This window comes from Convolutriloba macropyga, chromosome 4 (assembly GCF_964194025.1).
Source record: "Convolutriloba macropyga chromosome 4, txConMacr16.3, whole genome shotgun sequence".
NCBI classification, from domain to species: Eukaryota; Metazoa; Xenacoelomorpha; order Acoela; family Convolutidae; genus Convolutriloba; species Convolutriloba macropyga.
Genome location: NC_134471.1, coordinates 55889132 through 55912299, shown reverse-complemented (window position 1 = coordinate 55912299; position 23168 = coordinate 55889132). Strand labels below are relative to the sequence as shown.

At 34.6% G+C, this 23168-nt stretch overlaps 1 protein-coding gene across 1 annotated transcript in view; it reads left to right on the top strand.

The window, feature by feature from the left end:
* The first annotated feature begins 279 nt into the window (after positions 1-279).
* LOC142338533 (uncharacterized) overlaps positions 280-23168 on the top strand; it is a 60996-nt gene continuing 38107 nt past the window's right edge. The window contains exons 1-4 of the mRNA XM_075388319.1: positions 280-1606; positions 5927-6055; positions 12265-12414; positions 12609-12714. Coding sequence (XP_075244434.1) covers positions 1219-1606; positions 5927-6055; positions 12265-12414; positions 12609-12714 — 773 coding nt within the window. The 5' untranslated portion in view covers positions 280-1218. The remainder of the gene's footprint in view (positions 1607-5926; positions 6056-12264; positions 12415-12608; positions 12715-23168) is intronic.

The window sequence follows — 23168 nt, the reverse complement described above, 5'->3', positions numbered from 1 at the left end:
ACAATACCTGTAAGTTATCTTATGAATTTCCTTTAAAATAATGGCAAATTGTGCGTCTCATAATTTTTTGTCAAAAATATTTCCTTTTCATAATATCCCATTTTTGCTATGCTAGCGGAAGAACCTTTAACATATTATGAACGTTTTGGTGATTTTTAGTTTTTTTTTTCAACCACGGCTTGTATTTCATATATTGTCGGTTCTCAAACAGGTAAATAAATAGAATTTAAGCAACTATTTTTACTCCTCATAGAGACAGCGTAGAGACAAACAGCAACACGCACCATTTGTAAACAACAAACAATTTTTCCCAGCGAGAGGAAACCGTTAAAAAACAAGGAAAACAACATAGCCGAGTTTAACTTTTCCTGGCTTATTGATGAAACGCCGTGCATTGTTTAAGCATATTTCACAAATAATGGTTCTTTAGTTTTTTCTCATACTTTTCCTCAGTTATTGATCTTTACTTTTTATCATTACTTTTCCTAAATACGTTTTATAATTTCTTAAGTCAGGTTACTATCAAGCGTATTGTTGTTTATTTTGAACATTTGAAACGCTAACCAATGAAATACTTGCAATTTTTATATTAACTGAAGGGAGGAAAAGCAGCTTTTCAGGTCTTTTTGGTACAATACCTTTTTCACCAAATTAGCACTGTCATTTATAAAAGCGACTATTAGCTTAAACTACAATATACCAAAGCCCAATTATATTAAACTCAATTTCCAGTTCATTTCCACCGCTTTTACAATTTACCACGTTGTAATTTTTCCCTTTTCTTTATCCATTCTTCTCTAAGGGTTCTGTTGATATTGTCTAATAATTAAAAGACGCTTGTCTGCACTAAACTGAGACAAACAAACCGGAAAAACACAAACAATTGGCGAATATTTTCCTGTCGACGTGAAGTTGCTTTCAGTTAATTAGGAGCCCGCTAAGCTGACTCAAATTTGACAACAGCACAAGGTTGAAACTAGACTTTAGCGAATCTGCTTAAATTTCGGACGCTAAAACCCTACGCTACCAAAATTGTCTTAACCAATCTTTGAAAACCTTTACTAATACACACAAACGAACTTTCGTTACTGCTTTTAAAAATTATTCAGGCCGTAAATTTTTATTCTCGCAATTAAAATTTTTCCTGACTCTAGCGTTTCCTTAATTTTAGCATAATTATATTCTACTGCTAGCTCTGTTTAAACTGAGTTCAGAACAATGCCTTTTGGTTATTTGAAGAAAATGTTTTTCAAAACCCGCCCCAAGAAAGCTCAGCTAACCCGAACTTCAACGTTGCCCGAAATCAATTTAGCCTCTCCAATTTACATTGTAATTGATAGCGCTGAAGACGAGCCAATTTCGAATACGATTGACGACTCGAACCAAGACCTGCTCGTCAACTCAGGGGGAGGTAGAAATGATCTGACTGGGGGCATTTCACCCTCTGCTGGGGGTAATATGATGGTGAAACCAGCAGAGTCCCCCTTGGTGACTCCCCCACCCCCCATCGTGATTGACGATGATGATGACGACGTAGTCGTGGATAGCAGTAATAGGGTTCTCAACGGAAGTTCAAATGACATTTTGGACTCTACATCTGAAGCAGGTTAGTCTACTCAGTTTTTGGCGATAAGAGCTAAATTGTAAAGTATACGGATTGAAATGAAACTTTCGTCAACATTTCGTTTTGTTAATTTTTTCTGCCAAGAAACAGTGTTGTTCACCCGCGATGACAATATCGATATCACCATTTTTGTTCAAAATTAGGGTTCTCGCTATAGATCATGGTGCTAGGATTAGAATTCCATCTTTAACCGGTTCTAATCATTGATAGAGGGTATATATGCGGCCAATATTGCGCTTTCTTCTAACAAATGCAAATCACCATCTTTATCAATTAATCAGATCTCCCCTTTTAATTCATCGCATCATACATGAGAGCTTCAGCCCGGCGAAAAACTTTAGAGTTGAGGAAAAGACCCAGAACTAAGGGACACAAGGGGCAGATATGTTCAGTGGCACTAACAATAAATCGTGACTTCCACAAGGGAACCAGATGTTTCTGGGATATCTGACTATTTTACAAAAAAAAAAACGAGAAGACTTGAAGAACGTCCCAATCGGGAGAATCCTGGTAATGATGGGCGAATCTGAGGAAGATGACGTCACCGGAGTTAGATAAAAGGCCTAGAAGTTTTGGCAAGAGCAATTTACAGTCTGTCGACCCTTACCATGTTGGTGGCACAGTTGGTTCAACGTTCAACTAGAGGAAACTGGGAATTTGGACAGCTGTTTCATCTCAATATATGAGCTCCTCACAGACAAAAGAAGCAAGAAAAGTTTTCTCAGAGACATTCTTCATTGCTTTGGCCTTCAATGTCTGCCAATGATGTGTAAAAGTACGAAATCATCGTCATACAAGAGAGCTTCAGCCGAGTGAAAAACTTTAGAGCTGAAGAAAAAAGACCTAAAGCTTCCTTAATAGCACCCGAGAGACACAAGGGATAGATCTGTTCGGTGGCACTAACAGTAAGGCATGACTTCAAGAAGAGACCCTAAAAAGTAAAAAAACTATGTTTCTTGGATATCTGGACATTCTACAAAAAACTGCAGAAAGTAGTAGACCGCAAAAAGCAGCAAATGTGTTGAGACGATACACCTAGAGGTGAAATGCAAGACAGAGATGGAAACAATCGTGAGTCAGCGGCATTGGGAACAATAATGACTAAATTGAACAGTACCTGCGGCTCTTACCCTGTAGAACATAGCAGGCGTGCTCTTGTTGTGCAGATCTTACAGTGGCAAAAACCGATAAGTTTGTGAACTCCGTGTCAGCTCATTCAATCCATTGTGATCTCATCCTTGTTTTATTTGAGCCTGACTATTTTTCAAAATTTTTCAGTTTGAAAAATTGCGTAATGGTGACATAGATTGATTTCCGAGAGAGAAAATAGCTGCATGAAACACCAAAAGGAGCGAGTAAAAGTAATAGAAGACAATAATTTGTTATTCTTAACCTGCACCGTTGTAGAACTCAGGAAGAGTTCCAATCAGTGCAAGGAAGTGGCACAGACAATTTGGTCGTTTGACTCAAACTAATATGGTCAGGAATGCTCCAAACACAGTGTGGAACTCCAGCAACATTCTGTTGCGGTTCTGCATTGTGTTCGCAGACCAATCGAGGTAGTTTGTGTGTGTCGAATTGCTGAATGCAAATAATGAAGAACTGACACGTCAATGCAAATAAATTTCTGTCAGAAAAGTTCAAGATGTACTGTTAGAACACTGACATTTCACAGTAGACCATAACAGAGATTTCACAACAAATTGGAGTAACTGAGAGGCGCAAACAAGCCTTGATGGAGTTTACCATACGCTCGCTCATTGATTCCTGAATAATAAATATGATGTGAGTAACATCATTTCTCCTTGCTGCCATTATCATAAATTTGACCCGGAGAAGCAGCGAAATAAGATGCACACCAAGTATGATGACAGTTCAGAAATCTAAATTTTCTACAGGTGAATTCTTTACTTTTTGTTGCACAGTCTTTATGAGACAGAAAGTATGAGCCGTCAGCAGACTAGAACCAAGATAACTGGAAGAAACGTTCGTGCATTATTGTATTTGAGACAACAGATACCTGGTTTATATACACATAGCCAGAGAAGGAGACAACTAGCCTATTATAAAAATTTTCAGACGATCTGGAAACTTGGCATCAGGATGATGGTCATCAAGTTGATTCCAAGGAAGAGAGATGTGGAACATCTACTATGATCGAAGTGGAATGGTATGATGCATACAGCGTTGAGACTCATTAACAAACAACTTCAAGAAAAAAACAGCTCTGATCTTGAACAGGAGGCATTGAACAAAATTTTATAGAGTCGGATGTCCACGGGACTCAAGTTTTCATGCGGGCAGTGATTATGGAAACATTTCATTGACACAGACAGTTGGATTCCTTGATGAAGAATTGGATCAGGTGGACAGAGCTGACACAATACGCTGGACGCTAGCAGTACAGGTCTTGCAAATTATGTTGAGGTCAGTAGTAATCATGTTGCTATTGAGGGTGACTATATGGAACACAGATCAGTTTAAAGGGCCAAACAAAGTGATGACAGCAACCGACGGTACCAAGCATTGAAAGACGAGGCTCATGCCCTTCAAGATAATGAGACTGGGAAAAAAGGCAGACCCCTCACAGAAAAGGAAGTCGTTTCGGGAAAAAATACCAACAAAGTAAAACCGACACCCGGTAGTCAAATTTATTAGTACACATCACAGAGGCAAAATATCTGGATAAAATTCTCTAAAAGTTGTACGGACTGCAATTTTTGGAGAAATTTGCTTCATTAAAGAAGCTTAAAAAATTCAGGAATCTTCTTGAATTTCCAGCAGAACAAAACCGTGTGGTCCAATTTGATGTCAAGGCGGCTTTCTTGTACTTACTCATTGAGGAAAAGATGTACTTGTAACAACCTCAAGAGTTTTTGGAGCCAGGACACGACGGAGAAAAGTGAAAATCCCGTTTGAATAAAGCGTTTAATTGTGAGAAACAGACAGTTAAGAAGTGGTACAAGAAACCAGCGAGGGTGACCCCGACTTAACAGAATTTGAAACGATCATTGATGTTTCCAAGAAATGAAACAGAGGCCCATGGTTTTATTTATGACTGAGTTGACGACATTACTCCATCATCGAGAAACACGACAGTGAACTCCGACACCAAGAACGCGATAGAAGACACTTTGGACATAGAGACCAAAGGGAAACTTCACTGGTTTCTGTGCATACAAATCAGAAGAGAGAGGGGCAGTTACAAAGTCACATTCGACCGGGAGCACTACCCATAGACAATACTTGAGTGCTTTTCTCAAATCAATGATTGAATACCTTCAAAAACTCCACACGAGTTGATCTTAAAAGTTCAGTCAGCAAAAGGTGAAGGCCAGGAAGGGGATCATTGAACCTACAAAAACCTGGTGGGATCATGTCTTCGCCTGGCAAAACATGACAGAACAGATTCTCACTAATCCAAATCACCATCTTGATCTATTAATCAGATCTCTACTGTAAATCTTTAATTTTACTCTAAAATTTGTTTTGGTTTTCTCTCATTCTTGAGTAATTCATATTGCTAACATGGTTAAAACGCTTTTATTCTCCCTGTGAACTTTTATACACCAAAAATTAGCTGACAATAAGTGACTTTTTTTAGTTTATATGACTCTGATAAAGTTGCTGACAAAATCTGGCCTTGAATGAGAACCACTTAGAGGTTCGAGATGAGCCAGAGTTTTGTTATAACTGTTGCAAATTCACGTAAACTTTTTTGAAGCACACACTTTGTGAGTTTTAAAATGAAGGTAGTTAGTTTTAAAATGTTGCACCGTATAGCAAAAAATCTGGCAAATCAACGATTAAATTTGTCTCATCGCGCATGATGTCTGCGGACTTCCGAATTACTCCAACGTCAACAAAGTTGATATCAAAGGAAGCCAACAGTTTTTTCACAAACTAGGTTTAATTTTACACCTACTAAAAGTCACTAATTGCCACATTCATTTTTTTTCGATAAAATTGAAGTCTTAATTTGCCAATCAAAAGGGAGGATCAGGGTTAAAACTTTTCTGAATAAGTGTTGATTTGACGTACTTTTGAACTCCCAGTAACTTAATGATGACTTAGACCCCCGACTCTTAGCGTTCGAAGATTTTCAGCAACTAAAACCTACAAACGAGGAGAATTTTCACTATTTTGAGTGCTCACCCTCAATTCACAAATTAGTTCTAGGCAATAAATCTCTTTGTACCCATTTTTACAAAAAAAAGTCTTTAGTTTAGTTTACGTCGGTTTACTTGAAATTTTGCACAATCTTTATCTGTACATTAGATCATTTGTTGCTATTTTTTTCAGGCGATGACAATTTGGCGAGCCCAGGTTTGACTGGCAAAGACAATGCCGAACAACAACAGCAGCAGACGAGATCCCCCTCCCCTGCAAACTTCCCCGACTCGCCTATGGCTACTTCTCCATTCTTTCAAGGTTCGGAAAATAACGACCCGTTTGGAGCATGCATAGAAGACCAGCTCTAAATCACACAAGCTCTAAGTTTATCTGTCCGTTTCGCTGATCGTGTCAGTTTCGATCATGATCAGCATGTTTTTCAGTGCAAAATTTTGCTTCTCTAAACTAACTCTTTTCATGTTAATAATCAGTATTGCCAATAACTGAACTCATAATAGTTTTCCTCGCAAACGTTTTGTTTTATCGATATTGTCAAAAAGTGGAAGTTGAAAAAATGCCTTCAGAAATCTTTCCTCCTTCAGGAGGATCTTTTCTGAATTTCGAAGATATTTCTTGATATCCCCAAAAGAATTCACCGTAGCAGTTTACAGCTACAACAGGACATTTTTTGACTAGCAATTTAATTACTATTTAATTATACTGGAGTTGCATTACTTGATGGAAACAAAAAACCACTTATTATAATGGATTTTAATATGACACCATCAAGTGCTATTATTCGCTTTCTTCCATTTTTTCTCATCTTGCAGCCTGGCAGTGAAAAAGGAACTGGAACTTCCTTTATCAGCCTTTATCGCCTTCACCAATAAGTGACTATAAGGCTAGCATGATTCTGTGGGTGGCACAGAATACTTCAAATAGCAGAAACTTCATTAAATAGACTTTTAGATATTGTCCAACAAACAAACATACAAGATCAAAAGAAATTCAGAATAATCGGAGACGTTGAAATTAAAGTAAATAATCGTTCATATGATTTTTCTCTCACAACAAAATGTAAATCAAACTGGAGTAAAATTTCAATTATAAGAAATTTTGTTCGTTAATGGAGCAAACTTCCAAGAGTTCTACGAAAGTTTAAAGAAGAGATGCAAAAAAGACAAAAACGAGTTCCAACGGATAAAAAATTTGGAGGCTTTAAAAGTTTATTTTTACAAAATAATTCACGAAAACTAGAAGCTGAACCTTAGTTTTTTAATATTATATTTATTTATTCAAAGGGAAAATGTAGTATGCTTGATTCATAACATTACAACATGTAACTTTAACCTTGTGGTTATTCGAATTTACATGTTTGAGATTTTTAAAAAACGAATGATTTCACAAAAGCATTTGACTGTAAACAATGCATATCTTTTTATTGCCAATGACATCGTAAAATTGTTTGCATCCGCACTAAAATAGTATTGCGATAACGGCGATGATACTTCAAAATTTTCTAGAAAAAAGGGCTATAAAAATTGAGTTTTAAGGGGAACCAAAATGACTGAGTTATTTGAGCCTAACTTTTACAACAACGGTGATTTAAAAAGCTACTATTATTGCACCATAAATCAGTTTTATAGTTTTTTTCGCACATCGGTCGACCATAATATTTCTCATCAGCGTTAATCTATTTTTGTTTTTACTGAACATAGATTTGAACTGACTTCGAACGGCAACTTAAACAATTTTCAAGGTTAATTTTCAAATGATTCTGTTACAGGAAAATCTTTTAAAATGATTTTAGAATTTAATCAAAGTTTGTAAAGGTGGGATGACGATTTATCTTGAAACTTTTGTCTTTCAAGCTATGCATTTTTTGTATTTGAATTCTAGACACAGTCATTATCTGAAATGTGAAATAATTGGTCTTCTAGATTGCCATCAAAAATTTGTTTAATTTGTCTTAAACAATTCAGAATAAAATAAATCTCGATCAAGGCGAAAGTGGCATTAGCCGGTGAAAGAGTCAGAGTTGCGTTGAATATTGTGATATTTAGGTTAAAACTGGGAGAAGCAAATATGCATTATATTTCAATAGCTATATAAATTTACAATCCATTGCAATTAAAAATTATTCTCACCTGTGTTTTTTCTCATACTAAAACACTCCTTGTTCTTTTTTCCCCAAAAATTTGTTCAACAAGCAGCAAAATTCAACGAGTTCAACAAAAGTACTATTCTAAGGGCCATTCACTGCAAAAATAGGACAGTTGGTGAAAAACGGTGAATAGTAAATACAAATTTTTGAATTAAGAGAAATATAATCAATCTGAATCGATGATAATTAACAAGCCTCTGCTTGCTTCTCTTCCAAAAAACAGATAAATTTCTGTTGCTAAACACCTGAAGAAATGGTAGACAAATGGCTGAGCAATGAAGACAGAACTGACAGTATGGAAAGTATGAAAAGTATGGAATAAAAATGAGAAATTTAGTAGCATAGTTCTTGTTTTTATGTATTCAATAACAATATTGCCTTTTCGAACTCTGATATTTATCATCATATCCAAGCTAAAAGAAGGCAGACGTTTTAGGTTAAACTACATAAATGAACATAAAACTAACAGTTGTATTGGAAGAATATATAAAAGTCATAACTGAATGAGAGCTTTGTCAACGCTTACTGTCTTAAAATAGCGATCAATCTGTCATAATCGTTCAAAAGAGGACAAATTAAAAAACATAGCAGGACAAGTCCTGAATTACAATCCAAGGAATTGAATGCAAAACAGACCCAATATATTTGACCAGCAGATCAATTGAACAATTCCAGCCAAAGAGACAATCTCAAAAGTTGAGAAAGTAAAAGAATGAAACGAACTAAACAAAAAAAAATTATTGCCAGACCTTTTGAAGCTTTTAACCTGAAGACCATATATATGACACAAATCAATATACTCATTAACTCACGCAAAAGCCTTGAAACAGATCAATTTGCCACAAAAGGTAAATAAACTTGAGAAATATAACAAATGCTTCAAAATATTGAAAAATGAAAAGCGAAAAAATTACTGAAATATGGCTGGAAAAATGTTCAAAACCATTTTTTATTTTCTTCTGGAGTTCTGTCTTTTAACAAGTCGGCATTATTTAATGTTTCGTTGGCCAGTACAGATCGCTAAAAAGGCACGAAATTAAAAAAAAAATTAAACAATCAAAAATTTTAAAATGCAAGCTCTGTTAAAAAATTGCCTACAATTGCAATATTAAAAAACTGAAAACTATTTCATTGCTACTAGAAATTATGCAGTAACATACTAGGAAACCCTAAAGGAGGTTCCCTGGCCACTGAGGAAAAATAATAAAATTTCAGAAATTGAAAGAAAAAATTGCAATTTGAAAATCGATAGAATTTGTAAAATTAAAATCTGGAAACACATTCCCCATACCACCAGCAATTATGAAGTAACATTTCATCAACATTTAGAGGAGATTGACTCACAGTTTAGGTTAGATAAGCCTGAAATATCACAAAAAATTTTAAAATTAAAAAAAAAAAGCAAGTTTAGTAAAAAAAAAATTGGCAAAATTTGTGATATTAAAATATTTTCAATAAACTAATAAAACCATTCCAAGGCCAATAAAAAATTTTCAATAAACTAATTTATTAGCAAACCCTAGATGAGGTGTTTCACCACTGGGGCTAGAAAACTTGAATAATGACAATAAATGTTAGAAACTTTGAAAAAAACTGCAATTTTTATCAAAAAAATTGTTAAAATTTGTGAAGTAAAAATTTTGCAAACCATTTCTTTACCACTAGAAACATTATAATGACCTATTATTTGGCCCCACAAGAAGTTTCTTGACTCCAAGGGCTGAAACAACTCAAAAACGCCAAAAACTTTCAAAAAACTTGAAAAAAAATGTTAAAATTGGTATAAATTACCATGTTTATGTTTAGAGTAGCAAAACATATAGCTCGTAAAATGGCCATAAAAAGGAATTTCGTCTTGCAAAAACCCTTTATCGACTTTTACAAACCTCAATTGTGGGCTGATCCAACAAAAAATCCAAAATAATGACGAAAAAAGCGAAAAATGGCATTATTTTGGGCTCAAAAACTCCTAAAAATGACCTTTTAACCTTAAATAACGGCCTTCCCAGTAGCTTCACCACTCTAAGTAATTGCTGGACTACTAAACGCGGCTACGGGCTTCTAATGAAACTTGATGCCCGCTGAGCGTTACCTGTTTATCCCGTTTTGAAAGCTCAAAGTCACGAAAAAAGGTGTGAAAACATCTTACAAAAATAAAAAAAACATAGCAGGACAAGTCCTGACGTACAATTCAAAGAATTTTCATTGACTAAACAGAAAACTAGACCTAGAACGGACTATGAATGGATTGGAAAAATCATTTAGAAAAAAATCCTATCCAAAAAATCGAAAAAACAGTAAAAATCAAAGTGAAATTGCCGCATGTGAACAAAAAATCACTACCGATAAAGCGAATTTTTGTTCAAACACCATATTCTCACTCTACTTTAAAATTAGAGCGAAAAAATTTCACGCAGCAAAACCACTCCCTTTTTCGCTCCATTTCCTGTTTCGGCGTGACCAAAATCACTACTCCAATTTGACTTCAAAAATCATGAAAATGTGTGAACAGATCTTAAAAAAAAGACAGCGCCCCAATACAATTCAAATTCTTTGAATTGTAAAAAGACAGAGCACCAATACAATCCAATTCTTGGATTGTAAAAAACACGCACCACTCAAAAACCTCGAAATTGAAAACATTTTTTGAGGTGGAACTTACCTGACTTAAGGAACAAATTAATACTTAACTACTCGTAGCACTTAGATGAGTACTAAAACTTAGACTCTGTAGCCAGTGAATGCCTTTGAGTTTTACATATCATGTTTAGTACGCCGGGGGAGCAAGCACAGGGGAAGTGTAGATGGTATGTATAAAACCGTATATGACCTCAAAAACAGGGATGCAAAGTAATCAATTGATCTCAACCCTTGCGTCACTTGATTCGCTTGAATTTCAATATCATAATTTCTGTCCTCTTATTTTCATGTCATATACTGTTTTGTATACTACGACTTTTTGCATGCGCGCATTTTTGGGTCATATACGATTTTATAGACTACTGGGTGGTGCTACTGGTGGAATGAGGTGGAAGGGTGGAGTAGTGGGGTGGGTGGTAAATTTAGGTGGGTGGGGTGGAGGTGTTATTGTTAGGGGGAGGGGGCGGTTAAGTGGAGGGGGGTTTCAACCTATAAGAACCGCCCTTTACGCCATGAGTTTATGTCTCCTCAATAGTTTTGCGTTAGTAGTTTAATTAGAGACTAGTGGGCCTAATGGCTCTAGAGAACGGTACGATTTAATTGGTCACTAAAACTTCAAGGCAGAGAGTTTAGTTTCAAAGATTGAAGTTAGACTTGGAGAAGTGAATGCCTAATTTTTGGTCCTAAACTTAGTGTCCTATAATTTTTAATCTTTCAAACTATTAAATCGAATTTTTGCCACTTGAATCAAACTGCTATAAATAGTTGGCTGCTTCACTATCTGAGACGGGGACGTTTAGTTTATTTCAGCTCCTGTATTTTATAGGAAAATTTTTTCTCACCAATCCGCAAAATTATTCATTGAACTTCAATTTCAAATGAAATTCAACATTTTCTTCCCTTTGGTTCTCTAAATACGTTAGAACAAAACCTTAGTTCCCTCGAGCCTCATGCCCAGTGCTCGGGCGCAAGCGCCTTTGTGTCAGGGCACTAAGTCCCTCGGGCGACTAAAAATTTGTTCTATCATATATTTAATACCCTCCGAGCCTTACTTTTTTATCCCATTCTTGAGGACAAAAGTTCAAATAGTCAGACGAATAAAATGATCAGACAAAAGTTGGCTGGTACAAAAAATTGAACAAAAAAGGATAGCTGGACTAATGTAATTGGTACAAACTTGGTTTGAGAGCAGTTAAATATGAATCTGTCAACTTCTATAAATGATACTTCGGCAACTATATTGAATTTTAAAGATTTTTAAAAAGTTTTTTTATAATATTTAATTGTATTCAAGCTTGTCTTTCCAAGTCTGTAGACGTTGCTTGGTTTATTCGCGTGGTCAACATATTTAGACAACTCTGTCAACAATTGGTAAATGTTTAAGAACTCTCTCAATATAAAGTACAATCCGTATCATAAAGTTAAAACACTAGCGAATTTGTCAAAGGTCATATATTCATGATTAAAATATGCAGATATCTGAATATTGATGTTCGCATGTATGCCTGAAAATCCTCGAGCCGTCACTTACATCTCAATTTTATGAAATTCACTATATATCATGGTGCTACGGAAATATTTTCACATAACTTTTTTCTCGCACAAGTTTTCTCGAATACTGCTCACAAAAACCCCAGCTTTAGAGCCGCAAGTGTTGACAGGACACAAAGGAACAGTCAGAAATTTGTTCCCTAAAAGTAATCAGTTTGCAATATAATTTCAGAGTCCCCTTCTGGCAAGAAGTCGATCAAGGGCAGTCCTCGTAAGTCTGGTTCTCCTGTGTCCAACCTGGTGGCCACTCGATTCTTGTCCCAGTCGACGAGTAACATTAACGAGACTAACTGGCAGGAGGATCACAGAAGGAACAACCCAGGTGGGTCCGAATAATATTAGCCCTGATGGTTTGGGGTGGGAGCTAATCCCGAGCGGGTAGCCCTGAGTGATAAATGTATGGTTTTTAAAATAAACATTGTCAGTGTTGCGTTTCGGAGCCATGTACCTGTGATTTTTTGTCTGTATCGTGTTTGTCTTTGTTGTAATTGTTTTGTTTTCTTTTTGTGGTATTAGCCGATGGAAGTGGGACTGCAATCAACTCTGGATCTCTGCTCCAGTTACCCGGAGAGGAGGGAATGATGAGTGCCCAGAGTGAGAATGACCTCTCCAATTTGGACGAGTAAGTTCCTTCCCCATCCCCCACCCCCCCCCCCCCCACATCTCAGTGGGTCCATAATATTTGCAAACCCCAAACCCCTTGGTACATTAACTCTGTTCTTTGGCCTTTGTCTAACTGGGAATTTATTTTTTTTTTACTATTTTGGCTTTTCCTTAGTTTTAAATTCTTCATTCTTTCGCTTCATGTGCTGTTACAAGTTTTTTAATCACGGAAGTTGTAAAAGGCTTCACATAACGAGGGTGGGGTGTGGAGGGGATGTGATGTGCAAAAAACACCCTATAGCGGTTGGGTTCCAGATAGGACGCAGAATTGTTATTTCACTAGGGAGTGAAGAACTTAAGGAAATTCGTCAAAAAGCCATCGATGAAATATTTCAACAAGAACTTCGAGTGGTGGGTACTTGAACTTTTTGCTTTTAAAAGTGAGAGGCTATTCTCTTTGATGAAAATATACTTCTAAATCTAGAGTGACTTTTACTTTTCATTTAACAAGGCTATATTTAAGTTAAGAACTTATTCCTCAAAACAATTTTCCCAATAAAAATTGTCAACTCGAAGGGTTAGAAAGAAAATATATTTCTCCGTATGAATTGAATAATACATGCACATTCTTCTATAATATTGAATTACAGCACATAAAACAGATATTTATTGAAATTGAGACTTGGAGAGGGCAGATAACGAAATTTTACGATCTGCAAGCGTATTCTCCAGTGGCAACACCTGATGAAATTTGAGTTTTTTGCGCAAATAAATGAACTTTATTTTATATTAAAAAAGAAAATTTCTTTTATAATAGGGGTCCATGGATCTGCCGTTGTATTATACCGTCAGCCGTTTTGATGTATCATACTCAAGCGAGTGCACTAGAAGTCATTTAAACCAGGCAGAAAGCAGTTTTGAGAATAAATCTTAAGAGATCAAATTCTATATTCCCAAATTACCCATACGCAAAAGTCCAACACTCAAACTCGACTGAACGAATCATCTCCCCCATACTCAAAAGAGCTGCGGCACTATTACAATGATAAAAGCAAGGCGCTTCTTTTAAAAACTTGTGATATAGAATCACAAAAATTAATTCCAATAATTTTGGCAACTAAATGCTTTTGCAATTGTTTTTTTTACGTCTGTTTTAGACATGACGATAGAAAATGACAATAAAATACCGCATAGATGTGCATAAAATTATACTAAAGGCTTCAAGTTTCTCAAGATTCTCAGGTTTTAAAAACGATTAATATGAATTGTACACAGGTATGGTGGTGGTTGGCATCGGCATCGGTGAAATTCGTAAAGTCTCAACAAATAGACTTTCAAAGATATAAATAACATGCAACAAATCGGATTAATCAAAATACTTAACTTTGTAACTTCATGCGTTTAATTGTAATACATTTGACACAGTCTACTTTTAAACTTAATCCGCAATGGTAATTCTGTAATAGTCCAAAGAACATGATATGAACCTGTCACAACCAAACACAGGATACCCATAAAATTTACTACTTTTTGGCATCATGTTTTTTGAAAATGTTTTGTTAATCTACAAATCTTTATTATGGGGAGCGAGTGTTTTTGCATCATTGAGCACACAATTGACCTATCAGAAATTGATATTACTCTTAGTTCCAGTTTTTAAGCTGCAAATCTTCCATAACTCTCATTGATTTCAATTAGCCGTTGCTAACTGAAACCATGAAGTGTTTATAATGTTTTCATCGCTAGAACTTTTTCGAAAAACTAGATTGTGGATAATTTTTAAAACAGAGAAAAAAAGCTGATATTTTTGATCAAGTTGTTAACAAGTGTATGAAAACCAAGTTTTAGAAAAACTTATGACTTCAAACGGATATTCGGAATTGAACTTAAAAATTCGAGTTCACGAAAATAATTGCAGTATATCATCAAAAAGTAAATTAATTCTTCGACCAAGTTTGCAAAGTAACTAAAATTAATTGTTCTGACCCCTCTTGAGGGGGAGGAACTATATACTCAACTGGTTTTTTTTGTTCTGACAATTTTGACCGATCGATATATTCATCGCAAAGAGTTGTGAGTGGTATCATTAGAAAGTCCGTCCAGCGTAGAATATGGAAATAAAATTTTTTTTTGAGTTCCGTTTTTTACAGAAATAAATCGATGTTTCAAGTTTTGTTAATATTAGCCGGAAATCCGTTGTTTTTTTCAAATTTTCCGGATTTCTGTCTAAATTTTCTTCAATTTTGCAAAAATTTGTTAGTATTTACAGCGACAATGATGTTGGGTGTACTTTTCAGTATAACGGAGGCTTGCCTGTTGGTTTTATCCGAGTCTTTGGTTATCGTGTTTTAAAATTTTGTCTATATTAGACCAATTTGCTTTATTTTTATCCAACTTTTCCGGAATTTTCCGGAAGAACATACCGAAAAACAACTAACACAATCTTGTTAAACTACAAAAGGGAACTAATTCTACTTTAACTTCCATTGAGAGTAGTCGGGAATTAATTTTCTGCCGTTTTTTGCTAACTTTATTTTATGAAAATTAAAAAACAGCATCTATTTTTGCAGCAATAGCAAGGCTTGTTTTGGTTCAATCTTGGACTGTTACAACACAAATATAGTTCAGATTGTAATCATCATTCGATCTTTTATTTTTGAAATTTGACCGTTATATGTTAATTAAAGAACAGAACAATTCAAGTCAGACCTTACCGTTGATAGGTCCAATTGGTGTCCTTATCAGTTCCCAATGAATGTATCTGCTGTTTATTTGCTCGAAAAATAATGGTCGTTTTGACTTTTGAAAATGATTGATTTTGAGAAAAACATTGGCTTATTGATATTTGCCACTATTTTGCTTTTAATTTCGCCAACTTGTAGCTTAGTGTCAGTAAAGAAAGAATTCTTCTTCTTCCTCTTCTTTCTACTAAAAGTAATTAATCTCTTTTGCGCTTTTTTATGTTAATATCTGGTTTTCTGGCGTTGATACTACTAGCTTTCACAATTTGTTTTTGATTTTTAGGCATTGGCTGTTCTTTACGTTTTCGCGTTTTGTCACTCTATTGACAATTCACATATTAAGTTTTTCGCGCTCAAAATATGACACAGTTGAACATATAAAGTCTCTTAAGGCATTGATAATGATGATTTAATGTCTTCGACACCCCGTTCTCGGAGAATTTAATTGAATTTTTCTTATTTGTCTTTAACTGTAAATTTTACTTTTTCTTTTCAGTCAACTGAAATTTACTGGACAATCACAGTTCTCATTGACCTGTTATGGAGGAATAAAGGAGCCAATATTCTGATTTGAGCAGATAGCTGGTGGTTTTCATGACTTTGAAAACAATTGTTTTCAAAAAATAAAGAAAACTTTGCATTTTTGTTCTTCTTTGTCAGTTTAACACCTAGTCTCGGTAATGACATGCCACATATGGCATTATTGTCCTCTAGGGAAAGTGCAAGTGTACAAAGTTTAATGTTTTCAAAAAAATCATTTGGAATTTACTCGCTTTGACATGGGTTTCTAGTAAACTAACTTTTGATTTTTGTCTATATTTGACGTTCTTTTTGTAGACGTAAGCAACAGTCTGAAAAAAAAGGTCTCAATTGCCTCCTTCGGACGACCAAACGAACCTATTTTAATTTTTTTTTGTAATAAATGGCTTTCAAGACTTTTTTCTTGAAAATTACAAAATTTTTTACTTAATTTTGCTGTTTCTCTCTTTTTTTTTTGTCTACAATTTTCCAATTCTCTTTAATGAGAGGTTGCATTCCACATTTTTGGCGTTCTCGTAAGGCTCAATTTAACATAATTTTTGGGGCAAAATGTGACTTTACGGCTTCGACACCTTTTTCGCGCAGGTTTTAAATGAATCTTTGTTTAAACTTCTCTATTTCTTGTTCTTTTTGTAACCGCATAAAAAATGATTAATAACACGTCTTAATGCCCTCCTATATAGACGTATGTGATCATAGACATGTTGGATGTTTTCAACTGCTGTCTATTGGTTTTCATTACTTAGAAATTATTATTTTTTTAAATATTAGCCAATTTTTATAGCTTTTTTGTTCTTTTGTCTATTTGTTACCGAGCCTTATTAAGGTGTGTTTCCTTATCTTTTCTCTTATAGTACAAGTTTTTTTGTTTAGTTTATCTGACGCTATTTTGACTTGTTAATAAGTTTTTTTTTCAAAAAAATGGACACATAATATTGGAGGTAATTAAAATTTGCTGTTATTGTTGTTTGAATATGTTGTTCGTCTTGTTTTGTTTTCTTAATAATGTCTGATTTCATCAGTCTAATGCGGCATTTTCTTACTCCACCGATTTATTTGCATTGCAGGTGATTTTTTGTTCATACACATTTCTTTTTGAAAAATACTGTTACACATTTGTTAGACATTGATGCCAAAAATGAGGATGAGTGGGATCGGAACTTCATGTGCAAACGCGCATTACCGAGCCTCTTTTTTATTGTTTTAAAATTGACGCATCCGTTTCTAACAAAATGCCATATATCTTCCAATTTCACAAACAACTTAAAAAATCTAATTTTGAAGAAATGATATTGCTAATTTGGGTAAAGTTTTTTGCCATTTCATCTCGTAGGAATCGCACGATCAGTTGTATCAACACATTTAAAAAGACAATTACTGTAGCAACTAAATTTCAAAAAGTTTTGCTGTCGTGCATGTTTAAACTTGTCTATCAGGTTTTGCTCATTAAAATTTTTTATTTTTTGTCCACATAATATTGACTCATGTTTTGAATCGCTCACCTCTTCTAATATCAACATGCAATTGTTGCATTAAGATGGTTGTAATTTGGTAAGTTTTATTTAAAAGAAACTTGCTGAATATTGCCAACAGAAACAAAAGGACTAGACCGTTCATGCTACGCTTTAATATCATACTCAAGTTGACTGGTAATGTTCTACAACCAGTGTTTCTAGTTTTACATTCTTCCAAACCCAATTCTTCTTCAAGGTTCGTGTGATTATAATTTTTTGTTTGAAAATTTATGAAGACGGCAATTTTTAAGAATTTTATGAGAAACTTATTCTTGCCTTCTATTTTTATTTAGTTGCGTTATTTTAAAGTGAAAGCATTGATTTCAGTCTTCTTGTTTTCTCTATTGCGCGTTATGCATTTCATTCCATCAAACAAATAAAGTTTTGAAACTAGTTTTGAACATTGAGTGATTATGCTGTCTGAACGGACCGCTGTTAATGTTAATGTTAATGTTAATGTTAATGTTAATGTGTTAATGTATTCCCTCCCCAGTGCCCAGGTTTAGGTCCAGGCCCAAATTGAGCTATGATCAGACTATACAGACTGAAATGACCTCTGATCAGACTTTCCAGACCGAAGTTACCTCTGATCAGACCATCCAGACCAAAATGATCTCTGATCAGACTTTCCAGACACAAATGTCCTCTGATCAGACCCAACCCAGACCACTGTCCAGACTATAGTGCGCTTATGATCAGACCCAAATTCAGACCATTGCCCAGACCTTAATCAGTCTATGATCAGACTCAAGTGCGCTCAAAATAGTCTGATCAGAGAAAGATTTTAATTATAAACAAATCTCTTAATTATGCTATAATATATTCATTTCATAAAAACTGGTGTTAAAGACTGTGATCAGACCTTCCAGACCGAATTGACCTGTGATCAGACCGAACCCAGACCATGGTTCAGACTATAAAGACTATGATCAGACCGTCCAGACTGAATTGACCTCTGATCAGACCGAACCCAGACCATGGTCCAGACTGATCAGACCGTCCAGACCGAATTGACCTCTGATCAGACCGAAATCAGACCATGGTCCAGACTATTGTGCGCTCGAACCGCTTTCCAGACCCTGTAATTTCGGTCTGGGAACACAGGGGTGTGCGCTCGATTGGGTCTGATCATAGCTCAATTTGGGTCTGGACCAAAACCTGGGTGATAATCTTCAATTCTGCAGCTCTGTTATTAAAGCAAGATTTTAGGAATCAGTATTGCAGTTATGTGCAGATAACCATTACCTATAGCCAGACTTATATTATTGTTTGTGAGTTTCTAGTTTTAATCAATAGTCACTTTTTTTATAAAGGTCTACAAATTACAGGTACACTTTGGCTCTAATAGATCACTTTATGTTCAATATTGTGGTTATAATTGATCAATTTGATGTCAGAAACTCGTAAAAATCTTCCTTGATATCAGATTTATAAGTTAAGCAGGAAGAAACTGAAACTTTGAGACCTGCTGTTTCTAAATAGAAAAGCTCCATTAAAGTGTGCAATTAGATTGTTATATTTAGTTATCATTATCAGAATTGGTTTGGTCTGAAAATAATCAGCAGACATATGATAATGATATCTCATTAAATTTTGATAAAACTAATGCATTCTCATTTATTCATTTCACCTTGATGTTTTAATTTTTTGAAATTGATGTTGAATGTTAAATCACCATTAATAAATATCCCCCATCGTAAACTATTTCTAACCAGTAAATGTAAAAAATTTTTGCTCAAAGCAATAGACTATTTTTTCCAATTGTTTCGAAAAAAAATCATCATTGCGTAGTTTTGCTGTCTTCGCTTCACTTAATTTTGAAAGTTAAAGTTGAGGTTTGAATCTTTCTAGCAATCGTAGAAAGATCACATATGCCATATCAAGCAAAACTAAGTTTCCAAAAGTGTAACTTAGTTCCAAATTATTGTCAGTTTTTTTGGATAACAACGAGGCTCGGTAATGGATGTCCGCACATAATGTCCCGACACTACTTGTCCACAAGTTTGGTTTAATTGTCTACCAAATCAGGAATATATAGAATACTTTCAAAAAATCTCACATATAAAATAAAAAATTGCTTCTCACTCAAATCACTTAGTGACGTAACGAGCGCCACATAGGTAAGTCGATGATACTGCCGTTATTAAGATTACGAGATCAGACAAAAAAAAATTACAACAAACCTTTAGATCCAAAACTCAAAAAAACTAAACAAAACAAACAAGTTTAGTCATCACTTGAAAAAACACGGGACCAGTCCGTGATGATACTCGATAACAGAAAGACAAAAAAACCGAAAATACAAAGTTTAGAAAAGACGTAAAAGTTTTCTTGAAAACAAATAATTTGAAATAATGAGCACCATTAGGTATCGATCGAGAGTTTTGTTTCTATTCATTCACATCCTAGTATATTTATTTTGATACCTGCTGTAATCCAGAAAAGGTACATCTACGAAAATAAACAAAAATTTCCGACCAGAAGTCCATTAAATTTTGCAAGAAAACGGCGTCGAAGCCGTTAACTTTTACTATAATCGGTAAAGGTGAGATAAAATCAACTGCGTCTTTTTGAAGACCAATAATGGGAAATGTAGTAACAAAAAAGAGTAACAAAAAAGAACAACGAACAAATAGATCCAAAAGTCTGATATTTTTTGAAAAAAACAACATAATAACACAGTCAAGATAGTGTCAAAGAAAACCTAAATTACCGAAATTAATTTATTCGTCACTAGAATAAACACGGGATCAGTCATTGATATTCGATAACTGCAAGACAAAAAATAACAGAGAAGACGAAGTTTAAAAAAGACTTTTGAGTTTTCTTGAAAACAAATAATGAACGCCACAAGGTATCAATCGAGAGTTTTAAAGAATTTTCTGTTCATTTACAACCTAATGTGATTATTTTGATACCTGTTGTGATCCAGAAAATGTCGTACCTCTACAAAAACAAACGACATTTTCAGACCAAAAATCCATTATATTTTGCAAGAAAACGGCGTCGAAGCCGTTGAAACCCTATTGTAATGATTAAAAGTGAGATAAAATCAACTGCGATTTCTCTGAAGACCAATAATCAGATATGTATAAAAAATGTGTATAAAAAGAAGAACAAAATTGGAAACGTTAAATTATACATATTAAGTTTGAAAAACAATTAACCTCTAAGGCATGAAAACATTAGCTAGCAAGTAAAATCAATAAGCACGTTTTTTAATTTATCAGTATTTGAGATTTTGCAATGTTCATAATGTGTCAGAAGTCTCCAAAAAACGATAAATAGACACAAATCTAAAATTATATAAATATTTTGCGAAAAACCGGTATCTATGCCGCTAAGATAATAAGCAATGCTCTAAAAACCTCAGATTGTCCAATTGTGCCTTTCCTCAAAACCAAGAGTTTGATATCTGACCTATAGTTAAAGATATTATTTAACTAGTAGAAAAAACAACAGCATAAAACAAAGTTATTACAAATTATCTGCATACTTTTTGAAAAGACCTTCTTTAAAGATTTGATTTCGAAGGCATGAAAAACTTCAGACAATAACTGATATCAGAACATAGGTTCTTCTGTTCATCCATATAAATTTGGAAAGAACTAAAATAAACAAAATTTGCTAAAGGAAACCATAATAACGAGTAACACCTTCAAAAAAAAATCATTAAAATTCTGCTACAACATAGACTCAAAGCAATTGAAACCATAATCTATTCACTGACAGCTTGTTGTGTTCATTTTTGCTTTTTGCTTTCTATTTAACTGTCAGCAATGTGATATCTGAAATGAAATGTCAAAAATATGACTAGAGAAGAGGTAAAACCTCAATGAATTGAAGAAATCGCAAAATCAAATATTGTTTCTGAAAACTGAGATTATGGAAACAGAAAAATCACTGCTTAAAACGTACCACCGCAATAAACGTAATAGCTATATTGCTAAGAACACGCTGCGACCTGTTTCTGCGGACCTCCAGCCAGTACTTGGCCAAGAAAGAGAACAAGGTCGCAAAGCTCAACCATCCATCTTTTACTTCAAAAATATTTTTTTTTCAAAGTGAAAAGGACAATCAGGTGTCTACTAAAGAACTAGATAGATTTCATTGACATTCATTTTGAGGCCTTGATTTTTACTGTTTCAATGAAGGCGAAAATGAATCAAAGAAAAACGCCGAAGGAATCTCAATCAGGCCAAAACCAGCCGTGATATTGCCGCTTGACAATAAGGAACACAAAAATTTCCCGATCAATATGGATATTGATATTTTTCCAATGAAAATTCAATATATCAAAAACAATTGTTGAGTTGTGCAGAACTATTGAAATCTTTTAGCGCAAAACTGGCAGAATTTTTTTTTCAATAACACTCTCCAAGGATCCACGAGGAAATATAGCCATCTTTGGGGTAGAAAAAAACTATATCATCGTTTTTGGGAATGTTAATTCTGTAAACGTAAACAGAGTTGACAAAAGAGGCCTATTTCCTGCCATTTTGAATGAAAAAAAAATACTGAAAAATGAATGATTTAACAAAAATTTTAGCTAAAAAGTTGGATCAAACAGATCGACAAGATTTTTTGTCATGAGAGGTAAAACCAAAAACACCAGCATAACTGATTTTAAAGCAATTTTTTTCTAGCAAAATTTGCAAAAATTGCGTACAAATACGGAAAATGTAAATGATACGAACGAAAATCAGTCAAAAGGTTAGCAAAAAGCTAAACCTCGTTAACTCCGTGGAAAAAAATCAATTCAAAAATTATTTCGCTTCTTATATTCACTGCTGGGAGGTCTTTCTAATGAAACCACTCACAATCCAGTACAATGATTTTATCGATCGGTCAAAATTGTCTGAAGAAAAACGAAAGAATTTATTCATCCAGCAGAAACGCACAAATTTATATTATTTACCTCATTAAAATAAATAAGTAAAAGAAATTGTGTTGGACCCTACTGCAACTGGTGAGAGCGGACAACCAGGCCAACAGCCCTACACAAGGTCCACACGATTGTGCAGCTGGTATATCGCGCTCAATTGTAATAAAAAGCCGTGGAGTAAACAAAAACTCCAGAAACTCATGTTTTGCTACCTGATAGGACCACTTTTGTTTTTGCTGTCATGGACCAGAAAACGGTCATATCTCAAAAAGTAAAATTGCTACAGGCTGATATTTGGAGGGGAAAACCCCAAGTGAAAAAATAGCTTGTGCCTCCGGCTGCCGGAGCAGAAGGGACAGCAGCCCTAATAAACCCATCTATTTGAACACCAGATTGAATAAATCAGTATCTCCATTGAAAAAGTGCTTTCTAAATGAATGTAAAAAAGTCAAAATCCGACAAGATGCGATATCAATGACATTCAGTGGCAAAACTCCTGCTCTCTCCAAAGCATTAAAAATAATAGACCTGTATAAAATTGAATACTTCCGGATTTCTCTCTTGCATGAAGGACCTTTAACAGCCGTAGTCCTGATTTTCTGTTTAAACGAATAGAATGATCAAACTTAGTGTATGTAATCAGATATGCTTTGCTATTATGACTATTTAAAGAAATCAAAACAAATTTAGCAGTTCATATGTGTAAATCTTATAAACCGTTTTTCTTAAAAAGGTCTCAGCATTCAAGTTTTTTCTTCTGAAGTATAAAAATAACAGAGTTTCTATCTGTAAG